Source organism: Lepus europaeus, chromosome 12 (genome assembly GCF_033115175.1).
Source record: "Lepus europaeus isolate LE1 chromosome 12, mLepTim1.pri, whole genome shotgun sequence".
In the NCBI taxonomy this organism is placed as follows: Eukaryota; Metazoa; Chordata; class Mammalia; order Lagomorpha; family Leporidae; genus Lepus; species Lepus europaeus.
The window spans coordinates 36,894,745-36,915,692 of NC_084838.1; the positions used below are offsets into that span (position 1 = coordinate 36,894,745).

Here is a 20,948-nt window from a genome sequence, read left to right on the forward strand (position 1 = left end):
CCAGTACCATGCTGTTTTGATAACAACTGCCCTGTAGTATGTCCTGAAATCTGGTATTGTGATGCCTCTGGCTTTGTTTTTGTTGTACAAGATTGCTTTGGCTATTCGAGGTCTTCTGTGTCTCCATATGAATTTCAGCATCATTTTTTTCCAGATCTGAGAAGAATGTCTTTGGTATCTTGATTGGTATTGCATTGAATGTGTAAATTGCTTTTGGGAGGATAGACATTTTGATGATATTGATTCTTCCAATCCATGAGCATGGAAGATTTCTCCATTTTTTTGGTATCCTCTTCCATTTCTTTCTGTAAGGTTTTGTAGTTTTCATCGTAGAGATCTTTAACGTCTTTGGTTAAGTTTATTCCAAGGTATTTGATTGTTTTTGTAGCTATTGTGAATGGGATTGATTTTAGAAGTTCTTCCTCAGCCGTGGCATTGCCTGTGTATACAAAGGCTGTTGATTTTTGTGCATTGATTTTATATCCTGCTACTTTGCAAACTCTTCGATGAGGTCCAGTAGTCTCTTAGTAGAGTTCTTTGGGTCCCCTAAATAAAGAATCATATCATCTGCAAAGAGGGATAGTTTGAGTTCTTCCTTCCCAATTTGTATCCCTTTAATTTCTTTTTCTTGCCTAATAGCTCTGGCTAAAACTTCCAGAACTATATTGAAGAGCAGTGGTGAGAGTGGGCATCCCTGTCTGGTACCAGATCTCAGCGGAAATGCTTCCGACTTTTCCCCATTCAATAGGATGTTGGCCGTGGGATTTTCATAAATTGCTTTGATTGTATTGAGGAATGTTCCTTCCATACCCAGCTTGCTTAGAGTTTTCATCATGAAAGGGTGTTGTATTTTATCAAATGCTTTCTCTGCATCTATTGAGAGAATCATATGGTTTTTCTTCTGCAGTCTGTTAATGTAGTGTATTAACGTTGATTGTTTTGCGAACGTTGAACCATCCCTGCATACCAGGGATAAATCCCACTTGGTCTGGGTGGATGATCTTTCTGATGTGTTGTTGCATTCTATTGGCCAGAATTTTATTGAGGATTTTTGCATCTATGTTCATCAGGGATATTGGTCTGTAATTCTCTTTCAATGTTGCATCTTTTTCCGGCTTAGGAATTAAGGTGATGCTGGCTTCATAGAATTTGGGAGGATTCCCTCTTTTTCGATTGTTTTGAATAGTTTGAGAAGAATTGGAGTTAGTTCTTCTCTAAATGTCTGGTAGAACTCAGCAGTGAATCCATCTGGTCCTGGGCTTTTCTTTGTTGGGAGGGCCTTTATTACTGTTTCAATTTCTGTGTCAGTTATTGGTCTGTTTAGGTTTTCTATGTCTTCCTGGCTCAATTTAGGTAGGTTGTATGTGTCCAAGAATCCATTTCTGATAGATTTCCTTGTTTGCTGGCATACAAGTCCTTGTAGTAATTTCTGATGATTCTTTTTATTTCTGTGGTGTCTGTTGTTACGTTTCCCTTTTCATCTCTGATCCTATTGATTTGGGTCTTTTCTCTTCTTTTTTTAGTTAGTTGGGCCAATGGGGTGTCAATTTTGTTTTTTGGTTTTTTTTTTTTTTTTTTTTTTTTTTTTTTTTTTTTTTTTCAAAAAACCAGCTCCTCGTTTGGCTGATTTTTTGTAATGTTTTTTTGGATTCAATCCTGTTGATTTCTTCTTTGATTTTAATTATTTCTCTTTTCCTACTGGGTTTGGGTTTGGTTTGCTGCAGATTTTCTAGATCCTTGAGATGACTTGAAAGCTCATCTATTTGGTGCCTTTCCAATTTCTTGATGTAGGCACCTATTGATATAAACTTTCCTCTTAACACTGCTTTTGTTGTATCCCATAGGTTTTGGTATGTTGTGCTTTTATCCTCATTTACTTCCAGAAAATTTTTGATTTCTCTTAATTTCTTCTATGACCCATTGTTCATTCAGGAGCATGCTGTTCAATCTCCATGTGTTTGCACGTGCTCTAGGGATTCCCGAGTTGCTAATTTCCAATTTCATTCCTTTGTGGTCTGAGAAGCTGCATGGTATGATTCTAATTCTTTTCAATTTGCTGAGACTTGCTTTATGGCCTAGTATGTGGTCAATCCTAGAGAAGGTTCCATGTACTGCTGAGAAGAATGTAAATGGTGGAGTTAGTAATGTGCTAGGGGATTCCAATACAATCCCATCAAGGTGGCATGTACCAATGCCATTTCACTAGTCCAAATGATCAATTTCAGTTCACAATTGATGGCTCTGATAGGTCTAAGAGTCAAAGGGATTACACAAACAAGACAAGTGTCTGCTAATACTAACTGATAGAATCAAAAAGGGAGAGAAGGATCCAACATGGGAAGCGGGATACACAAAGACTCATAGAATGCCAGATGTCCTAAACAACACTCTGGCCTCAGAATCAGCCCTTAAGGCATTCGGATCTGGCTGAAGAGCCCGAGAGTATTGTAGGCATGGAAAGCCAAGATACCATGGAGAAGAAAAAAAAGACCTAAATAAAAGATCCCTGAGTGAGATCCCAGTGGAAAGAACAGGGCCATCAAAGAAGGAGGTACCTTTCTCTGAAGGGAGGAGAGAACTTCCACTTTGACTATGACCCTATCGGAATAAGACCAAAGTCAGCAAACTCAAAAGGCTTCCATAGCCCTGGCAACTCATGACTAGAGCCTAGGGAGATTACTGACTCCATGAACAGGAGTGTCAAATTGTTAAGTCAGCAACAGGAGTCACTGTGTACTTACATCCCATGTGGGATCTGTCCTTAATGTGTTGTCTAATGTGCAGTGATGCTATAACTAGTACTGAAACAGTATTTTTACACTTTGTGTTTCTGTGTGGGTACAGACTGATGAGATCTTTACTAATTATATACTGAATCGATCTTCTGTATATAAGGATAATTGGAAATGAAAAAAAAAAAAAACCCTGGTGTTAAATTGGAAATGGCATAGAAAATTAATTTAAAGAAATATTATGTAGGATCTGTCTTTAATGTGCTGTACACTGTTATTTAATACTACAACTAGTACTCAAACAGTATTTTTTCACTTTGTGTTGCTATGTGGGGGCAAACTGTTGATCTTTACCTAATATATACTAAACTGATCTTCTGTATATAAAGAGAATTGAAAATGAATCTTGATGTGAATGGAAGGAGAGAGGGAGCGGGAAAGGGGAGGGTTGCGGGTGGGAGGGAAGTTATGGGAGGGAGGGAGCCATTGTAACCCATAAGCTGTACTTTGGAAATTTATATTCACTAAATAAAAGTTTAATAAATGAAAAAAAATTTATTTGAAGGTCAGAGTTACATAGAGGAGAGGCAGAGAGAAAGAGGTCTTCCATCCGATGGTTCACTCCCCAATTGACCAGAACTGCGCCCATCTGAAGCCAGAAGCTTTTTTTCCGGGCCTCCCACGTGGGTGCAGGGGCCCAAGGACCTGGGCCATCTTCCACTGCTTTCCCAGGCCACAGCAGAGAGCTGGGTTGGAAGAAGAGCAGCTGGGACTAGAACTGGCTGGCGCCCTGCCGGTGCTTCAGGCCAGGGTGTTAACCGGCTGAGCCACAGCGCCGGCCCCCTCAAATCTTTAAAAAAAAATTCAACTAAGTCCCTCACATGGGTGGCAGGGACCTAAGCACTTGGCCCAGCACCACATCCCAGGGTCTGCATTAGCTGGGTGCTGAAGTCGGCAGCTGCAGTCGGGTATTAAACATAGGCACTCAGATGGGGGCTGGGCGGGGGGGGCTCGTCCCAACCAGCACCTTAACTGTTCAGCCTAATGCCTACCGCCCATACTATCGTGTTAATAGTATACTATGTGGTAGGCTTGTTCCAAAATATTATGTGCACATGTAATAAGTTAGTAAAGCCGTACAAATTTATGTAGGTAAGTTTACAGATAAGATAAATGCACTTATGAAAGACTCAAAGCAACTCCAGACAAAAGGTAAGAGCCAATTGTGTGTTAGGCCTTCCAGTTCTGAAACACAGACCATTTCGGCTGTCAGCAAATTCAAAGGAGGGAGATAGTAAAATCACTTCTGAAGTTTAAACACTAAGTCATGCACTGTCTGGCTGGTTTTTTTTCTTCAAGATTTATTTACTTGAGAGGCAGAGGCACAGAGAAAGATCTTCCATCCCCTGGTTCATTCCCCAAATGGCCGAGATGGCTAAGGCTGGGCCAGGTAAAGCCAGGAGCTTCTTCTGGGTCTCATGTAGGTGCAGGGGCCCAAGCACTTGGGCCATCTTTTGCTGCTTTTCCAGGCACAATAGCGGGGAGCTGGATCAGATGTGGAGCAGCTGGGACTTACACTGGCATCTACATGGGATGCTGGCCCTGCAGGTGGCAGCTTAACCCGCTACACCACAATGCTGGCCCCGCTAGCTGGTTTTCAATGATTGTGAACATCTTTTCTAGAAGATAGATGGAAGATAATGAAACTTTTATTATTTTGTTTCCAACTTGTCAAAATGATAACATCTTAGCAAGACCAGCGACTTAATTCTGTGTATCCAGTGTAAAATAAAAATGCAGGCCCCTTTTCAGACACATTCAGGATGGCCACAGCAGAGCATCCGTCCGGCGAGGCGCTTTGCTGGGTGCGGGGCCCTCCGAGTGCACAGGTCCAGCGCCCGTGAGCTCTGCATGGATGGTAACGGCCTCCATGAAGTACCCGGACCTTCAGAGATCTCTGATCCTTCGGTCTGTAGTGTCCGACTAGACACACAGTAGGGATCCCAATGGCTGTTGAATGCAGAGTTGAGTGCTAACCTGTAGTTTTCCAAACCCATGAGAAACGGTTACTTGCAGCCAGAACTGTGTTCCTCTGAACAGTCTATTAGATGTACTAAGCAATGGGTTCCTCTGGTCCTGGGTAATTCACACATCGTGTCCTAGCTTCTTGGGAGCTTGGGGCCACATGTGAAGGTTCAGTTGGCTCATTCAACGAGTATTGAACAAATGCTCTGTGTCGGGTCCTGTACCAGGGACTGAAGACTCGAGGATAAATAAGCCAGCCCCTGCCCGCCAGGAGCTGACAGTCTAGCACGAGAACGTCACAGCAGCTCGGAACCGGAGAGAATGTCCTGGGTGTCTGGTATGGTATCTGCATCACTTTACATTTCCTGCAAATGTGAATTCAAATTTAGCAGAAAGCGCAGTCTGCCAGGAGAAGGTGCAGTGAAATTTAAAAGAAACCCAAATGCCATGCAATCTGTGCCTGGACAGCTTAGAAAAGCTGCAGGTGCTGCCATTTATAGACTTTGGACCAGATTCAAATTTTAAGTTATTTTATTATCTCTGCATGACACTTTGGTTTCTAGTGACACGAATACTAGATCCACACATACAGGAGGCTGTCTGTATGGGAAACATGGCCCTTGGGGCTCTGCTGAAGCCTGTCACTCTACCACTAATTCATTCACAACTAAAGAGAGCCGCATAAAAGTGATTTGGAGAGTTTTTCATAATTTGCATTATTTGAGTAGGAGAGGTTCTTGGGACATCATTTAGGATTATCTCCAGGATATAAATTGTAGAACAACCTAGGAGACTGCCCTGCACCTCCAACATGTGCTACTCCCAGCACACAGCTGAGTGGTTACTGACAAAGTCCTCTTGTCTGTGTGGACTTTTTCATTTCTCCCGCTGCGCGCTCTCTCTCTCTCCTTAAAAGCACGGAGGAGCCCTCCGCCGATCGGGGCCTTTGCCGCTGGCACGCTGCGGTCTATCCTGCCACCCGGCGGCGTCTTGATTGGTAGCAGCTGGCCTAGTTTCAGCCTGGAACCCGGCGCTCATACTTCCTGGATGGTTGCTGTGACAGTCAAGGGGCGGACAGCAAGCAGGGGGCCGCTGCAAAGACTGCGTGCCCGGAGTCTGTCCGATCAGACCGAGGCGCTCGGGACGCCCCAGCTCGCCACACCGGCACGCGGCAGGTCAGGAGGCGGCAGAACGCGCTGCCTAGCAGATAGAAAACAAGCCGGCAGTCCAAGGCAGATGCTTCTCTAGGCCTCGGGACTGAGGGAAGCACCGGGGACAGGGATTGAGGCATCGTATTTGCTACAGCCCGTGCGGGTCACAGCTCACTAGGGGTCTGCAGTAACACATGACTGTGACTCCTCACTGGGAAGAAGTTACACGGAGCGCACTAGTTAGGCGGGAGGCACACTTACACTCCTGAAAGACTTGCATCAAAAGTAATTCCAAGATTTCGGTTTTGGCACTTACAAAGTTAGTGACCCAAATTCCTGCGTGCTGTCCCCTTCGGGACCGTGGCAGACTGTCGGAGTGCAGTCTCCCAGCGCTCGGCCCGCTGGTCAGTCGGTGGGGACCACTGTCTTCAGCCCCGGCCTTCCAACTACAGGTGTCAGACACGCGGCGCCAGGACCGCGGGCTCCGGGCACGCCTGCCCCATGGTACACGCGCCGGGGGTCACAGCTCCGACAGGCGTGCAGCGTGGGCCCGGCTCCAGAGCCAGGAGCAGGGAGCGTGTGATTTCCCGCGTTCTTGTTTTCCTAAAATTTTTGGTATAGCTGCCTCTTGGGGATATCCATGACAAAACAGACATGTGCTTTGGGCTTCTGAGAGGGGAAAAGACCAGACACACCTTTTTAACAGACTAAGTTAGAGCTGTCTTCTGCTTTACACACTTCATTTTCACAACTAAAAATAAGGAACTATTTATTGTATACTTGTCCTTAACTAATACAGCACTGCCATAAATAGACTGTTCTGGAGAGAGCTTTTGAAAACAACAATTTATACTACATTTTACCCATGATTATATTACATTACCACTTAGAATACATTTACCAACTTTTGTGAATAAAAACATTTGAGTAAAATTTAGAGTAGAAAACACGAGATTCGATTTTTCCCTTCCCCAGGAAACGGGGCCTGGCCACGTGAGGGACTGCCTGGCTGCTGGCAGGGCCGCCTCCCGCCCTTCAGGCCTGTGTTTGCCGCGTGCTGGCCGAGGCCCTCGTGATGGTGACGGTATCTCAGGAGGACAGAAGCTCTCCTGGGGGTTTGCTGGCTGTGTGTGTGATAAGTCTCACCTCTTCACCTCTGAGGCTTTTTTTTTTTTTAAATTCAGGGATGCTTGCCCTCACTGTTCTCCTTCGGTCTGACAGCTGTTTGTCCTGCTTGTGGCTTTCCGGTTACAAATGGACTTCGATGTGTGTCCTGAGTTGACGGCATTCTCGTGGAACTCATCGGCCTTGCGGAGGTTCTTTTACCTGAACCGGAAGGTGAGCTGGGTCTGGAATCTAATCCCAAACTTCAGAAGATGCTACACGAACTTACAAGCCCATGGACTAGCCTTTAACTAAAAGGTGCAATGGTAGAGCAGCAGGCACAAGCTTTGGCCTACGACAATCCCTGGCTGGAATGCCAGTGCTGCCGCCCACTGCCGACTTAAGGTAAGCCGCCCAGCCCTCCTAATCCTCCTGCCTCGCCTTCCCCCCGCAAAGTAAGCTGGGGCTCATCCCACTGACTTGGTGAGGTGTCTGGGAGGAGCAGCAGAGTGTAGTTATCTGAAGCACAACTGGTACTCTGTAGCGGTTCAAAAAACCACTGGCTGAATTCAGAGTTGGGCACCACGTGGGAGCAGCATTTGACAGGAGCTCTGGCCAAGGCTGCTACGATTCACGTAGTCTTGCCTAGCATCAGATTGTGGTACTTGGTAGTTTATTTTTAATGATGACATCTTTGGATGGTTCTACATCCCAAAATGTATTTTAAGTATGTGTTTTTCACATAATTTCTGGCAAGCCTGTTCTTACTACGCTTTGTGGTAATTTTCAATGACCAAAAAATTCCTTTCTTCAACATCTGTGGTAAAATGATCTAATTTTTAAAACTAGTTTGAAAACCAACAGTGCTCCCAGTGAGAATGTTTATCACCTCCGTGCCTGTATGTGAATGTCTGTTTGGTAGGTCCTACAGAGAAATACCCTTTTTATTCGCGTATTAGGTTGCCGAAGCTTTTCGGTACGATTGAAAACGCTTCCCGTCTGTGGCTGGTGTTCTTGGCTCTACCCCATGCTTTCCTTGTTCAACCTGGCTGGTTTCTGGGTGCTGTCAGTGATGCGACTTACGGGAGAAGCGCTCACAGCCATGGCTTCTAACAGCCAGCACGCTAGGGTGGAAGCCGCCCTGAGCCAGGAATTCCGAGAGGAGGTCAGCTTCTGGGTCTGCCACCAACTCTGCAGAAGGACTTCAGGCAACTCGCTGAACTTCTCACCTGCCAGATAACCCGCTCAGTTCCTTTTCTGCCTCTAAAACTGCTTTCATTCACTTATCACTACTACTTAAATAATCAGAACACCTTCTGGGAAGTGCTGAGCACCAGTGGTTACAGAAGTGGTAACTGCTGTTTAAGGGCGGGGTTTTTAAACTGTGATGCAGAGATCACCCAGAGGTTACTTGGGGTTCCTGTAAGGATACAGATTCCTGTCCTCTCCTTGGGTGAGGCCCAGGCTTGAGCATTTTCTACAAGCTCTTCGGCGATTACAGTGCACCCCCACATCGGAGAACCGCCGGCCTAACAATGCAGCTAAGAGGGCAAGGCTAGTGCATGGCTTAAATAACTCCAGATTCTGGAAAGTCTCTTCTAAATACCATCCCACTCTTCATGGAGATTCAAAGAAAGCTTATTCAACAGGGCAGCAGGCCTTGTGCTTGACCCCTGGTCCCCTGCTTGATGCTTTTTAAACATTTTTTTGAACTGCTTGATGCTTTTACTTGCTGCATTCCATAAAACCAAACCAAAAAAAAAAAACAACGCTACTTCATATCAGTACTTAGTCTGTGCCTTGGATGTGGAAACCACCGTGGGTAGGATGACAGTGGAAGGGGACTACAGGAGTCCTCAATGACGGAGCTGAGGTGGCGACACCTGGCCTACAGAAAGACGTAAGAGACCGCGCCTCACTCGTGAGCGCCCTTCACCCCGGCACTAAGTAGCATGGATGCCACCACATCCGTGGAGATACTGCAGTAAACTAACCAGGCCTCTTCTGTTCGATGGGAATAACCAAAGCCCGTCGCTTCCACTCTCCCTTCCGACGCCGCTGACGGAACAGAGTACCAGTTAAGGACACATGCAAGAGACTCTAAATTCATACAAGTAAAGTGCAGAGAGGCGGTGATATCTTTCCTGGAATCTCACAACAAATCCCTCTCATGAAAAAAAACCTGCATAATTTGCAAGACTAACAATTATGAGAATGGCATTATCCATGCTCAGAAATATAGAGCATATATAGAGAAATACAACAGCAAATGTAAAATGCCAACTATACTGATCAATGACGATGAGATTTCTTTTTCAACAGCCAGTGTGCCAACATCAAACTTCTGGGTTTTATTCAATACTAGGATCACAGGTTGTTTCTCCTATCCCAATGAATACTCCTGTCAAACGTCCACAATATTCACACCAAAGTGGAAAAGGGAAGGAGGGAGGGAAGAAAAGACAGGAGCTTAACAAGAGCTGCTGTGCAAAATACCCAGAAGAGGGGGAGCCGAGCGGCACAGGCGAGCAGGAGCAGAGGAATGCCGAAGGGGGCTGCTGCGCCGCGTCCACCTCGGAGATGCTGACCACGTGCTCAGGTCGCGCTGTGTTCATGGACCCATAAGAACCAGGATCTTGACCCAAACTTAGATCTTCTAAAAAGAAAATACTTCACCTAAATTGAAGTAATCTGTAAGTCAAAGACCAGAAGAGTTCCTTATCTGATGTAAGTTGTGCCTAAAACTTTGGCTGATACAAAGAAACCCGGCCGCTAAGGCACCCTGAGGCAATCTGACAATGCGTCGGAGAGAACTTTGTTGTCAGTACCACGTCGTTGTGAGAGTACAGAGAACGGATCACCCGCAGGGGACTGGCTTCTCTGGGCAAACAGTCAACGAGTTCACTGCACTGTTTGTCAAATCCCAACAAGCGGATCCCGTAGCCATGAGGGGAAGAAATCATTCGCCCATCTGGGCTGAAGCACAGTTCTTTGATATAGCCCCTGCCCACGTTGGCTTCCTCAATGTAGTGAGTCAGTCGTAGAGAGCAGCGTGGTGAGACGGGTCGCACTGGAGCTCCTTCCTGGAATTCGTAGACACAGGTCCACTAGGCAGAGAAGACAAATCAAGGTTAGAGACCCACACAGCGCTGAGGAGATCCCTTACTTTTAAAGAGCTCCACAGATCGCCAGTGCCATGGAACTGTTGCAGGCAAGCAATCAGATGGACACTATGCCTTTTCCAACCAACAGGATTTGTAGGTCCCTTACCTTCTTAAACCCAACTTATTCTGTGCTATGATGCTCTGAGGCTGCTTGTGACTTCAATAGTGATGCAGTCCCTTTTCCGAGGACAAGGACCATTTTGATCTTTATTCCTGGGGTACATTCAAGCCCTATGGTAACGTTTCCCCTACAGACCTCAAGGCTCTTCTCTCCTTTTAGCCTCTCTAGAGCCAGTGAGATACTTGGAACATTCTTGCCTTTCAGAGTGTTGAAAATCATGAAGCCATTTAAGACCCTTCCCCTTAAGAACCCACTTAGACCTATTCCTTTTCTAGTTTCCCCTGATTTTTTAGGAAGAAATAATTTGGGCCGGCACTGTGGCTCAATATGCTAATCCTCCGCCTGGCAGCGCTGGCACACCGGGTTCTAGTCCCGGTTGCCCCTCTTCCAAGGCCAGCTCTCTGCTGTGGCCCGGGAAAGCAGTGGAGGATGGCCCAAGTGCTTGGGCCCTGCACCCCATGGGAGACCAGGAGAAGCACCTGGCTCCTGCCATCGGATCAGCGCGGTGCGCCAGCCGCAGCGGCCATTGGAGGGTGAACCAACGGAAAAAAGGAAGACCTTTCTCTTTCTCTATCCACTGTGCCTGTCAAAAAAAAAAAAATATTCAATTGGCTTAGCAAAACTTCACATTTAGCCATTATAGCTGAACCATCTCAGTCCCATGTTTATTATGCAAGTTTGTTTTGTCTTTAAGGTAAAATGGAGGGAAGAATTAAGAGGCATAATCTAAGGTGATCATGGCCTTTGAAAATACTTCCCAGCTTCCTAATACTAGGCAGGAAAGGAGTAAGAGTTTGCAAGGGATAAAGACACCAGGAAGCAAAAGAAGTCAGACAGAAAGGTAGGGAAGCCAGGTCTCCAACAGTGTGCACCCTGGAGGGTGGGGACTTGTGTCCAGGGCTAGGGTCTGCACACTTGGCAATGGCAGTCTGGCCCATCTGCCTTGTTGAAGGCGGAGTGCTGCCACCTGTACCTCCTGATCATCAGTGTTGCTTGAGCACCGAAGAAGAGTGGCCCAGCCTTTCGGGTGCAGCTGTAGGGACGTAATGCAGTTTCCACGGTCTCTTTCACCAGGAACTTCAGGGGTTAAGACTTCAAGACTGTTTCGTGGTGAAACTCCTGAGATACAAGAAAAGAAGGATAAAAGATTCGTATTATCTGAAGACTAAGACTGCATTCAAGTTGACGACAGCATCAGGATGTTTGGTCTCTCTTTGATTCACAATGGGGTTACATCCCCAGCTGAAGATGCACTTGACCACTGAGCCTCCTGAACACGCTGGCTTAGCAACACAGTGCGTTGTAGGGTGCAGGCTCAACTGTGTGCTGACTGGGAGCTACTGCTCACTGCCCCTGCCAGCCTGAGACAGCATCACATCTTGGGCTTTCGTTCCTGAGTCTGCCCCTCGTGCTGCCACACGTCAAAGTGGGGCCTCACCAATGATTGTGTGTGTGGATCCTGCAGGTGCAGGCACGGGAAAAGGGTATGCCTGGAAGTAACATCTTTTGCCTAGCAAAAGACCAAAATTCAGAATTCAAAATGCAGTTTCTATGAAATGCGTACAGCTTTCACATCAGAACTGAAAAGTTAGCTGAACCATTCTAAGTTGGGGGCCGTGAATACTGTAACAGACAATTTTGGAGGTGAGGGAGGACACTTCACACAGAGGCACATCAAAACAAGAGATGTGACACACTGCACATCACACCTCTTCCTGGTGCCTCAACGGTGCCCGTTCTTCCTCCCTAGCCCTGTTGACAGTAACTGCTGTTGGGGATGGAATATGTTCTGGCCTTCAGCCATGTGGAGAACCATTTTCACGGACATTGTAAGGAAGGAGCTTAGAAGCTTAAGAGAAATAGTTCAACTATGGAAGGAGTTACTTTGTGAACCGTTTTGCAAAGAGATCTTAAAAATTCCCTTTACGTTACCACACTATTGGAGACGTGTGATGATCCTAATTGCACTGTTATGACCAACCTATAACTAAAACAATGACTTCACACATGACAGAACTTTGAACAATTTTAGAGAAAACATAGATTTTCAGAATTCTTAAACTAGAACAAAAAACAGAAGACCATTCTATTAAAGCTAAGCAGTGGTTTTCTGGTTGTGCCCCTTGGATGCGTCTCAAGAACTGGCAAAAGGAAGGAACCAAGTGAGAGCTGAAGTCACATGGCGAATACCGGAGGCTCAAGAGCCTCGCTAATCTTGCTTCAACCAGACCTAATTGGGTTTTATTTATTCTGCATCCTTAAGAATTCACAGCAGAGTTAATGTTAAAATATCTTCAATGCTGAAATGAGTTTGAAAGTCTCTGGATAAAGCTGCTATATCCACCAAAGGGTGGCACAGACATATTCTAACACCTGAGCAGCACTCGGGATTTCCAACAATCACAACAACTTCACCTGTAAACCTCCCCACCCCCCACCCATTTCCCTTTTTGTGTCCACCCTCTAACCTTCCACTTCTCTTCCCAGGCTCCTCATACAGTATTTCTTCCCTCAATTCCAACTCTCTCTAGCATGAAACTGCTATATATTTGTTTCGTGTTCACCACTGGCCAATAACAGGCAAGCATATGAACTATCTTTTTTCCCTCATGGATGGCATAGTCACCAATCAATAAACACTTGTTTCTTGATGATCATTTTGCTGATTTACCATAGCTCACGTAGAAGGGAAAGAAAAGGTAGATCTGCAGAGACATTTCTACTACAAATAGGCATACATCTTTTACATTTAAGGGAAGGACTTTTTTTATTTATTTATTTTTAAGATTTACTTATTTGAAAGGCAGAGTTAGAGGCAGAGAAAGGTCTTCCATCCACTGATTCAGTCCTCAGATGGCTGAAATGGCCAGAGCTGTGCTGATCCAAAGCCAGGAGCCAGAAGCTTCTTCCCTGCAGGTACAGGGGCCCACGGACTTGGGCCATCTTCTACTGCTTTCCCAGGCCATAGCAGAGAGCTGGATAGGAAGTGGAGCAGCCAGGACTCTAACCAGCACCTAGATGGGATGCTGGCCCTAGGGAAGGACTTCTTAACCGTTAAGTGAAACATCACAGGCTTCAACACCCAGGGAACAGGGAGAGTCTAGCCATCAGTTAGGTTAGAAAGGGCTGTTAAGACATTTTACTGAGTTGTCAAACAAGAGAACCAGCACCTACCAGGTGAAGCCATCCAGAGAAAACAACTCAGAAGTCTAAGGTTTAGTCCCTGTCCTAAATATCCAGGTACAGACAAGCCTACCTCCGAAAACTGACCAAAAATGAGTCATGTAACCATTAGTACTCGGTGCACCAAGAGGATAAACAATAAGTGGTGCTGGGCCAGTGCTGTGCCACAGCAGGTTAGAAGCCCTGGCCTAAAGTGTCAGCATCCCATATGGGCACCGGTTCTAGTCCCGGCAGCTTCTCTTCCGATCCAGCTCTCTGCTATGGCCTGGGAAAGCAGCAGAAGATGGCCCAAGTTCTTGGGCCTCTGCACCCACATGGGAGACAGGGAGGAAGCACCTGGCTCCTGGCTTTGGCTCAGCACAGTTCCAGCCATTGCAGCCATTTGGGGAGTGAACCAGCAGATGGAAGACCTCTCTCTCTGTCTCTCCCTCTCTCTGCAACTCTTTCAAATAAATAAAAATAAGTCTTAAAAAAAAATGGTGCAAGGGCTAAGACGAGGATCTGTATGGAGAGGAACAGCATGTGAGCGGCAGAACGCATTTCAGCCAGGGGCAGAAGGGCAGAGCATCCAGTTCTGCCAGACTGGCTGGGGGGAAACTGGCAACTACAGACTGGGACCAGATTGCAGCTCATTTTATTCCGTTGCCCTCTGAGGATGTCAGGCATTGCCGGGGCAAGGAAGTGGAGGAGCAAAAGCCTCCTGGGCTTGGGACCAAGTGACTTTAGCTATTAGCTGATAAATGCATTGTCATATTTATACAGCACTTTTGTATGCATAATCTTAGTTTTCATAAGAACCTGGACTGAAATCTACATTTCCCAACTACATCCTCTCCCAACTAGACCAAATTTGGTCCAGGTGATAAAACCAAAGCTCAAATTCCCTCGAAGATTTAAACCAAAGCCAGTCAAACCTCAGGGAGTAAGAAACCGCCTCATCTCTAATAGCTCTTACTTTTATAGATTAAAACCAACCAAGTAAAGCTACGTGGTACTGCAGGATTATATGATGTGACTTCTCACGTACCTTCTCTTTGAGAGGCTCGTGACATGTGTTTCTCAGAAGCTGAATTAGAATCGCTGTGATGACAAGGTGAACCAGAAATTCTAGGACCAGAAGAACTTGACGAAGTGGTCAAATCTTGAAAATACAAAGAGTTCTGACAATTAGCCTAGAGTACCTCTGGTAGTCTCTTAACTCTTTATCTATTTTGAACCATAGTTTTGAAATCCACCTGAAACATGGCAAAAAAAAAAAAAAAAACAAAAACAAACAAAAAAAAAACCTCAAAACTGGGCTATGAACTGAACCAAGGAAAGGCAGGGCTGTTCTTTGAAGGGTCCTAAGGCCTAGGCCCATTCTAAAATCTTTCACCAAAAACTTGCTTATAGGAAATAAAAATGAAAACCCAAATAAGCACAGTATTTTATTCCCCCGTCATTTATATACTGAAAGGAACCAAATAATTCAGGGAAAATTAAATTAAGCTATTTGGCCTGTTGGTTAATGTTACAGTGGGTCCAAAAACTACAGACCAATCTTCCTCTAAAGCATACCAAAAAATGTATCACTCTTGAAATCATACAAGCCCTGTTCCTGAAATATAGTACAAAGCTTTACCTCCAAGTCTGCAGAAGAAATAAAATGAGCATCAGGTAGTTTGAGTGTGATATATTACACCACACAGCACTCTGATTAAATTACACTTTTTGGTGGCCCCACCTGTACAGGGAATTCTAAGTAATGTGATTTCCTATCATGTTATTTGGTATCAGAATTACCTTTAGGAGACAGAAACCTTCTTGGCTGTTGAGTCAAAGTTCAACTAGACCTTCTAAATCACTATTTCTCACTAAGCTAAAGTTGGTTATCAATATTTAACTTTTTTAGAAAGGCAGTTCTGAATTGAAAAATATTCACTAATCTATGAATTCCTGTCTTGCAGGTAGGTTGGTAAAACTTAAATTTTATCAATTAAATTGGGCAACTGTACTATAATTATGCTATATCTTCCCAAAGGAAAATCAGTGACCCTGGGAACTTAGATTCTGATCATTTTAAGCTGCCTTCTAATAGCAGCTTATGAACATATTGTGATCCAAATGTTCTTCTGGGTTCTTGTTCATAAACACAATATTATAAATGATATGTTCCCAGACCAGTCCTCTCCTTCCCAAAGGTAGATGTAGTCTCTTTAATGTTGATCAAGTATAGTACTTAAGTTTTTTTCTAAGCCCCAAGATCACTTATGTTTTATGGAATCAGCACTGGGAGAGGGGACACAACACAAATCTACAATGATGGTTAACTTTAAAGCTGTGCTGGACTCCAGGACCTGACACTACCTTGGGCCATCACAAACCTTAGAGTGATTCAGAAGTACTGACGAAAGAGTCTTTGGCTAGCAGAAAGCTAAGATAAAATATTTTTTATAGTTATTCATCCTAGCCCACTTTTGATATAAATTAATGCTGTCAGATACAATCAAATCATTTCACTACCTTGGGAAAAAGAGCTATCATTGAGCTTTCTAAAGAATGCTGCTTAATCTTTCCTTTGTCCTGCTATTCTCAGAATAGAAATAGATGCCATTCTTATGTCTAAGATTATTTCGAAAACGCATTTTGTCAAAAGAAAAGCTTACCAGAACTTGATGTAGTTCTCCTTGCTCTCAAAATGGGATAGCTGCCTACTTCTAAAGACTTGGTTAAGTCAAGATCATGCAAAATCAAGAGATATCCAGAGGACGTTGAGATCAACATTTTGGAACAATCTGGTGTTAATCTCATTCGCATGAGAAAACGTGTATGAAAGAATTTCTTATGTGGACACCCATCTTCTGTACACCTATAAAGAAATCAACCCAACAAAACCTAGAGTTACCATAACATTAAAATTTGATTTCAATTCAAAATAATTTACAGTCAGCTTACATCTAGGTTTACACATGTGTAACGACTTTTGTGCTCACATTTGTTCTTTCCTCTCCAGCCTTCCTTCGCAGACCATCCTCTTTCTGAAGAACATCTCTAGGAATGCTTAAGGTAAGACTTTGTTGAGGTAAATTCTGTTTATTACCCTGAAAATCTTAATTTCACTTTTCCTTTTTTAAATTTGTTTTAAACACCTATTTTTATCTACTTAAAAGGCAAAGTAACAGAAAGAGACAGATACTGTCCATCTGCTGGTTCATTCCCCAAATGTCTGCAACAGCCAACGCTGGGCCAGGACAAAGCCAGGTACCTGGAACTTAATCTGGGTCTCCCATGTGGGTGGCAGGGCCCACGCACTTGAGCCATCATCTGCTGCCTCCCAGGACGCATTAGTAGGAACCTGGATTGGAAGCCGAGTAGCCAGGACTTGAATTGGCACTCCAATATGGGTTCCAGGTGAGACCAGTGTTGTGGTACAGTGGGTTCCAGCCATGGCCTGCAACACCAACATCCCATGTAAGTGCTGTTTCAAGTCCCTGCTGCCCCACTTCCACTTAAGCTCCCTGCTCATATGCCTGGGAAAGCAGAAGATGGCCCAAGTATTTAGGTCTTTGCACCCATGTGGGAGACCTGGAAGAAGCTCCTGGCTTTGGCCTGGCCCAGCCCTGGTTGTTATGGCCATCTGGGGAGTGAACCAGTGGATGAAAGATCTGTCTCTCCTCTTTCTGCCTTTGAAACAAACTTTTTTTTTTAAAGATTTATTTGAAAGAATTAGAGGGAAGCACATAGAGAGGTCTTCCACCTGCTAGTTCACTATCCAAATGGCCACAACGGCTGGAGCTGGGCTGATCCAAAGCCAGGAGCTTCTTCTGGGTATCCCACATTGGTGCAGGGGCCCAAGGACTTGGGCCATCCTCCACTGCTTTCCCAGGCGCATCAGCAGGGAGCTGGATTGGAAGTGGAGCAGCTAGGACTCAAATTGGCGCCCATATGGGATGCTGGTGCTGCAGGCGGTGGCTTAATCAACTATACCACAGTACCCGCCCCACAAATAAATCTTTAAAAAACAAACAAAAAGGGCCAGGGGGAAATCCAGGCATCCCATACAGCAGCTTAACTGCTGTGCCATAATGCCCAATCTGTGCTCTTCTTTTGATAAAAGGGTTAGCTGAGCATAAAACTCATATCAACTTAACAGTCAATAGTTATTTCTTTCTGATTATTAGGCTAAGTCACTTTGGATAATTTCTCTTCTGGCTGATCTTCTTGTCTTATTGAAATTTCACTCTGATATATGTAAATCTGGATTTCTTTAGATCTTTATTGGGACTCACTTGACTTTCCAAACCTCAAGATTCGTGTTATTTACGCAGTTTGGAAAATCCTCAGTCATTATTCCAATATTGCCTTTGGCCCGTTACTTGTTAATTCTTTTGCAGCTCCAGGTGTTTGAAACATTCTCATTTGACTCTCCTTGTCTAATAACTATTCTTTCATGTCTTCCAAGTTTTGTTTGAGGTGACTTTTCAATATTTACCCTCTAATTTTGTATTTAAGAAAACTTATTTGCAAAGCAGAAAGGCTGAGAGTGGTCTTACCTGCTGGCTCACACTCCCAATGCCTCTAATGGCTCCCAGCTGGGACTGGAACCCTCTCCTGAATGGGCAGCAGGAACCCAACCACCTGAGCCATCAACTGCTGCATCCCCAAGTCTGCATTAGCATGAAGCTGGAGTCTGGAGCCAGAGCCAAGTATCAAATCCAGTAACTCCAATACAGGAAGTGAGCATCTTGACTGCTAGGCCAAAAGCCCACCCCTATTTTTTTTTTTTTTTAATTTTTTTTTTTTAAGATTTATTTCAAAGGCAGAGTTGCAGAGGGAGAGATCGTCCATCTTCAGGTTCGCTACCCAGATAGCCCCAGGCTGAAGCCAGGAACCAGAAGCTCCATCCGGGTCTCCCACATGGGAGCCTTTGTTCCATCTTAATGCTGCTTCCCCAGGTGCATCAGCAGTAAGCTGATCAGAAGTAAAGCAAGGGCTCAAACTGGCACCCAAACTGGCACCCATACAGGATGCTGGCACTGGAGGCGGTGGCTTAACCTGCTGCATCACAACACCAGCCCCCAAATCTATTTTTAAAGCTGTGTTTAGGACTATTATTGTGGCACATACCGTACAGGCACCAGTTCATGTCCTGGCTGCTCCACTTTCAATCCAGCTCCCTGCTAATAGCTTGGGAAAAGCAATGGAAGAAAAGCAATGGAAGATGACCCAAGTGCTTGGGTTCCTGCTACTCACATGAGAGACCCAGATGAAGCTCCTAGCTCTGAGAGGGAGAGAGATCTCTGCCTCTCTCCCTCTATTTCTGTAAGTCTGACTTTCAAACAAATCTTCTGGAGCTGTATCTAATTTGCTATTTGACCCATCCTATGTCTTTAAAAAATTGCATAGCTGTATTTTTTAAACTTCTTTAAGTTCTATTTGGCTCTTTTCCAAATTTGCAGTCTGATAATTTCATTTACTTTTAAAATTTTTAAATCGTGAACCTACTCAAAGTACATAAATAAAAGTTTAAAGAAAACACCTATGATTCATCACTAATGTTAAGTTGTACAATACCAATATTTTAGAAGCATCTCTTCTGTTGTACCTCATTTTCGCATTAAGCAGTGTTTTGTCTTGGGATTATTGATCTCTTTAAAATATTTTTCTTATTTGTATGGGCCTCTATATTAGAACCTTTTGTTCCCCATAAAAGATCTAAAAGGCAGAGTAATAGAGCATTCTACTCCCCTAGTTCATTTACCCAAAGACCACAACAGCCAGGTCTGTGCCAGACTGAAAGCGGGAGCCAGGAACTCCATCCTGGTCTCCCTGTGGGTGGCAGGGGCCCAAATACCTGGCCCATTATCAGGGACCTGGATGGAAAGTGGAGCTGCCAGGCCTTGAACCAGAGCTGATATGAGGTGCTGCTGGTGAGCAGCAGCTTCACCTGCTGCCCTGCGATGCAGGCCCCTCAAGTACCTGATTAGTTTCAGCTGTCAGCTCAGGATTCAGCGTGGGGAAACTGAGTGGGAGCTCCTGGGTGCAGGAGTTGGGCTTGAGCTTCACAATACAGGACAAAAATCCTAATGTTAGTATTCAACTGGAAGAAGGTGCCCTGAATTCAATGTTCAGTGTGCATATCGCCACTTAGTCTCCTTGCTTTTGGTAAGGCCTTCAAATCTATTTGGCATCCATTAATACAGATTCTCTATCCTTTTTAGTGGATAAAATTATAAACTTCTGCTAAAATGGGAGGTTGACTGCACACTGGTATGGATTAAGGGAGGAGAAATAAACTTTTTTTTAAAGATTTATTTAGAAAGAAAGGGAGAAACAGACCTTCCATCCACTGGTTCATTCCCCAGCTGGCTGAAAAGGCCAGAGTTGGGCCAGGCCAAAGGCAGGTGCTAGGAGCTTCCTCTGGGTCTTCCATGTGGGTAGCAAGGAACGAGATACTTAGACCACCTTCTGCTACGTTCTCAGGCCATTAGCAGAGAGCTGGATCGCAAGTGGAGCTGCCAGGTCACAAACTAGTGCCCAAATGGGATGCCGGCATTGCAGGCAGCAGCTTTCCTCACTATACCACAATGCCAGCCTGAGAAATAAATTCTTAAGTAACTCTGACTTGAACCCCTTTTATTACAGAGTACCCAAAGTTGTCAATGCCTATGATTTTTTTTTTTTTTTTTTTTTTTTTTTTTGGGACAGGCAGAGTGACAGTGAGAGAGAGACAGAGAGAAAGGTCTTCCCTTGCCGTTGGTTCACCCTCCAATGGCCGCTGCGGCCGGCGCACTGCACTGATCCGAATCCAGGAGCCAGGTGCTTATCCTGGTCTCCCATGGGGTGCAGGGCCCAAGGACTTGGGCCATCCTCCACTGCTTTCCTGGGCCACAGCAGAGAGCTGGCCTGGAAGAGGGGCAACCGGGACAGAATTCGGCGCCCCGACTGGGACTAGAACCCGGTGTGCCGGCGCCACAGGTGGAGGATTAGCATGTTGAGCCACGTCGCCGGCCATGCCTATGATTTTTGAAGATTCTATGTAAATGGTCTTAAATTCTTAACTTTTCCCCACTAGCAGCTTAAGGTTCAACTTTCTTGAACTTATTAAGTAAACTTGATTAAGTCAGTAGGAGTCATCTATTTGCTTTCTAGCTTCTAAAATTCTGTTCCCATTGTTTCTTCTCCCATCTTGCCATATTTATGAGTTTATTCCTTTTATTTTACAATTTCCTTCTTGGGGCGGGCATTTGGCACCAGCAGTTCAGCTGCTACTTGGGATACCCACATTCCATACTGAAGTCCCTCATTCCAGTCCCGGCTACTACTTCCCATACAGCTTCCTGATTTACACTCTAGGAGGCAGCAGGCAATAGCTCAAGTACTTGGGCCCCTGCCACCCACATGGGAGACCCACACTGACATCCAGGTTCCTAGCTTCAGCTTGCCCCAGCCCTGGCTGTTGCAGGCATTTGGGAAGTGGATCGAAGAT

At 45.0% G+C, this 20,948-nt stretch overlaps 1 protein-coding gene across 1 annotated transcript in view; it reads right to left on the reverse strand.

Annotated features, from left to right (window-relative positions):
• Window positions 1–6,427: 6,427 nt before the first annotated feature.
• The window catches only part of DCAF10 (DDB1 and CUL4 associated factor 10), a 54,203-nt gene continuing 39,682 nt past the window's right edge, over window positions 6,428–20,948 (reverse strand). Inside the window, exons 4-7 of the mRNA XM_062207927.1 lie at window positions 16,126–16,328; window positions 14,508–14,621; window positions 11,271–11,416; window positions 6,428–10,119 (exon numbers count right to left, since the gene is read on the reverse strand). Coding sequence (XP_062063911.1) covers window positions 9,751–10,119; window positions 11,271–11,416; window positions 14,508–14,621; window positions 16,126–16,328 — 832 coding nt within the window. The 3' untranslated portion in view covers window positions 6,428–9,750. The remainder of the gene's footprint in view (window positions 10,120–11,270; window positions 11,417–14,507; window positions 14,622–16,125; window positions 16,329–20,948) is intronic.